The sequence below is a fragment of the Myotis brandtii genome, unplaced genomic scaffold (genome assembly GCF_000412655.1).
Source record: "Myotis brandtii unplaced genomic scaffold, ASM41265v1 scaffold797, whole genome shotgun sequence".
Classification (NCBI taxonomy): Eukaryota; Metazoa; Chordata; class Mammalia; order Chiroptera; family Vespertilionidae; genus Myotis; species Myotis brandtii.
Genome location: NW_005371210.1, coordinates 314,579 through 315,315, shown reverse-complemented (window position 1 = coordinate 315,315; position 737 = coordinate 314,579). Strand labels below are relative to the sequence as shown.

Here is a 737-nt window from a genome sequence, read left to right as displayed (position 1 = left end):
CCTCAGGGTGGAGCGTGGGACTGTCCCTCGCTTCCAGGCTCGGTCTCTGCCGGGGCCCAGGCGGTGGGTGAGGGGCGCTCGGCAGGTCGGCCTCCCCACAGCCCCTTGCTCACTTCCTGGGGAGCAGTGCCCCGGTCCAGGCCACGTCAGGGGCTCCAAGGGAGGAGCAGGGGAAGCGGCAGCCCCCAAATTAGAGGTTTGGCGAAAACCTGCAGCCGCTGGCCCCACAGCCGGGCTGACCCCCACCCCTCCCCAGGGGAGCAGCCTGGCTGTGTCTGCCCACCCCAGGGACACAGGAAGGGACAGCGTCGCTCCTAATTGGCAACAAGGTCGATGGAAATTACAAGGCAGGGCTGCTCTGCGTGTGGCGCCTCCGGGTGGGTAATTGCAGCAAGCGTGGGGGGCACCTCGGGGCGCGGAGGCCGCCGGGCGCTGCCCTGACGGAGATGTCCAGAAGGTCCTGTCCTCCTCCCACAGAAGGGCCCACAGCCATCTCGGCAGGGCTGCTTGGAAGCTGCCCTCTGCCCTGCCCCCCCAGCATGGCGTCCCACCTCCTGTTTCTCACCTGGGACCAGGGTGGGCTTGGCAGGTCTGGGAACAGCCTGTCCGATTGTCCCTCCCACAGCCTTCCCGTCGCCCGGCCTGGCCACACCCCTGGGCACAGCCAGACCCCAGACCTCAGCGTTGGGGTAGCTGCTGCCTCGGTGCACCTGCCAGGAGCCTCCTGGCCACCCCCG

At 68.9% G+C, this 737-nt stretch overlaps 1 protein-coding gene across 1 annotated transcript in view; it reads right to left on the bottom strand.

The window, feature by feature from the left end:
- Positions 1-737, bottom strand: part of ASPSCR1 (alveolar soft part sarcoma chromosome region, candidate 1) — a 30,223-nt gene that overhangs the window by 4,895 nt on the left and 24,591 nt on the right. The window contains exon 9 of the mRNA XM_014531240.1: positions 132-139. Coding sequence (XP_014386726.1) covers positions 132-139 — 8 coding nt within the window. The remainder of the gene's footprint in view (positions 1-131; positions 140-737) is intronic.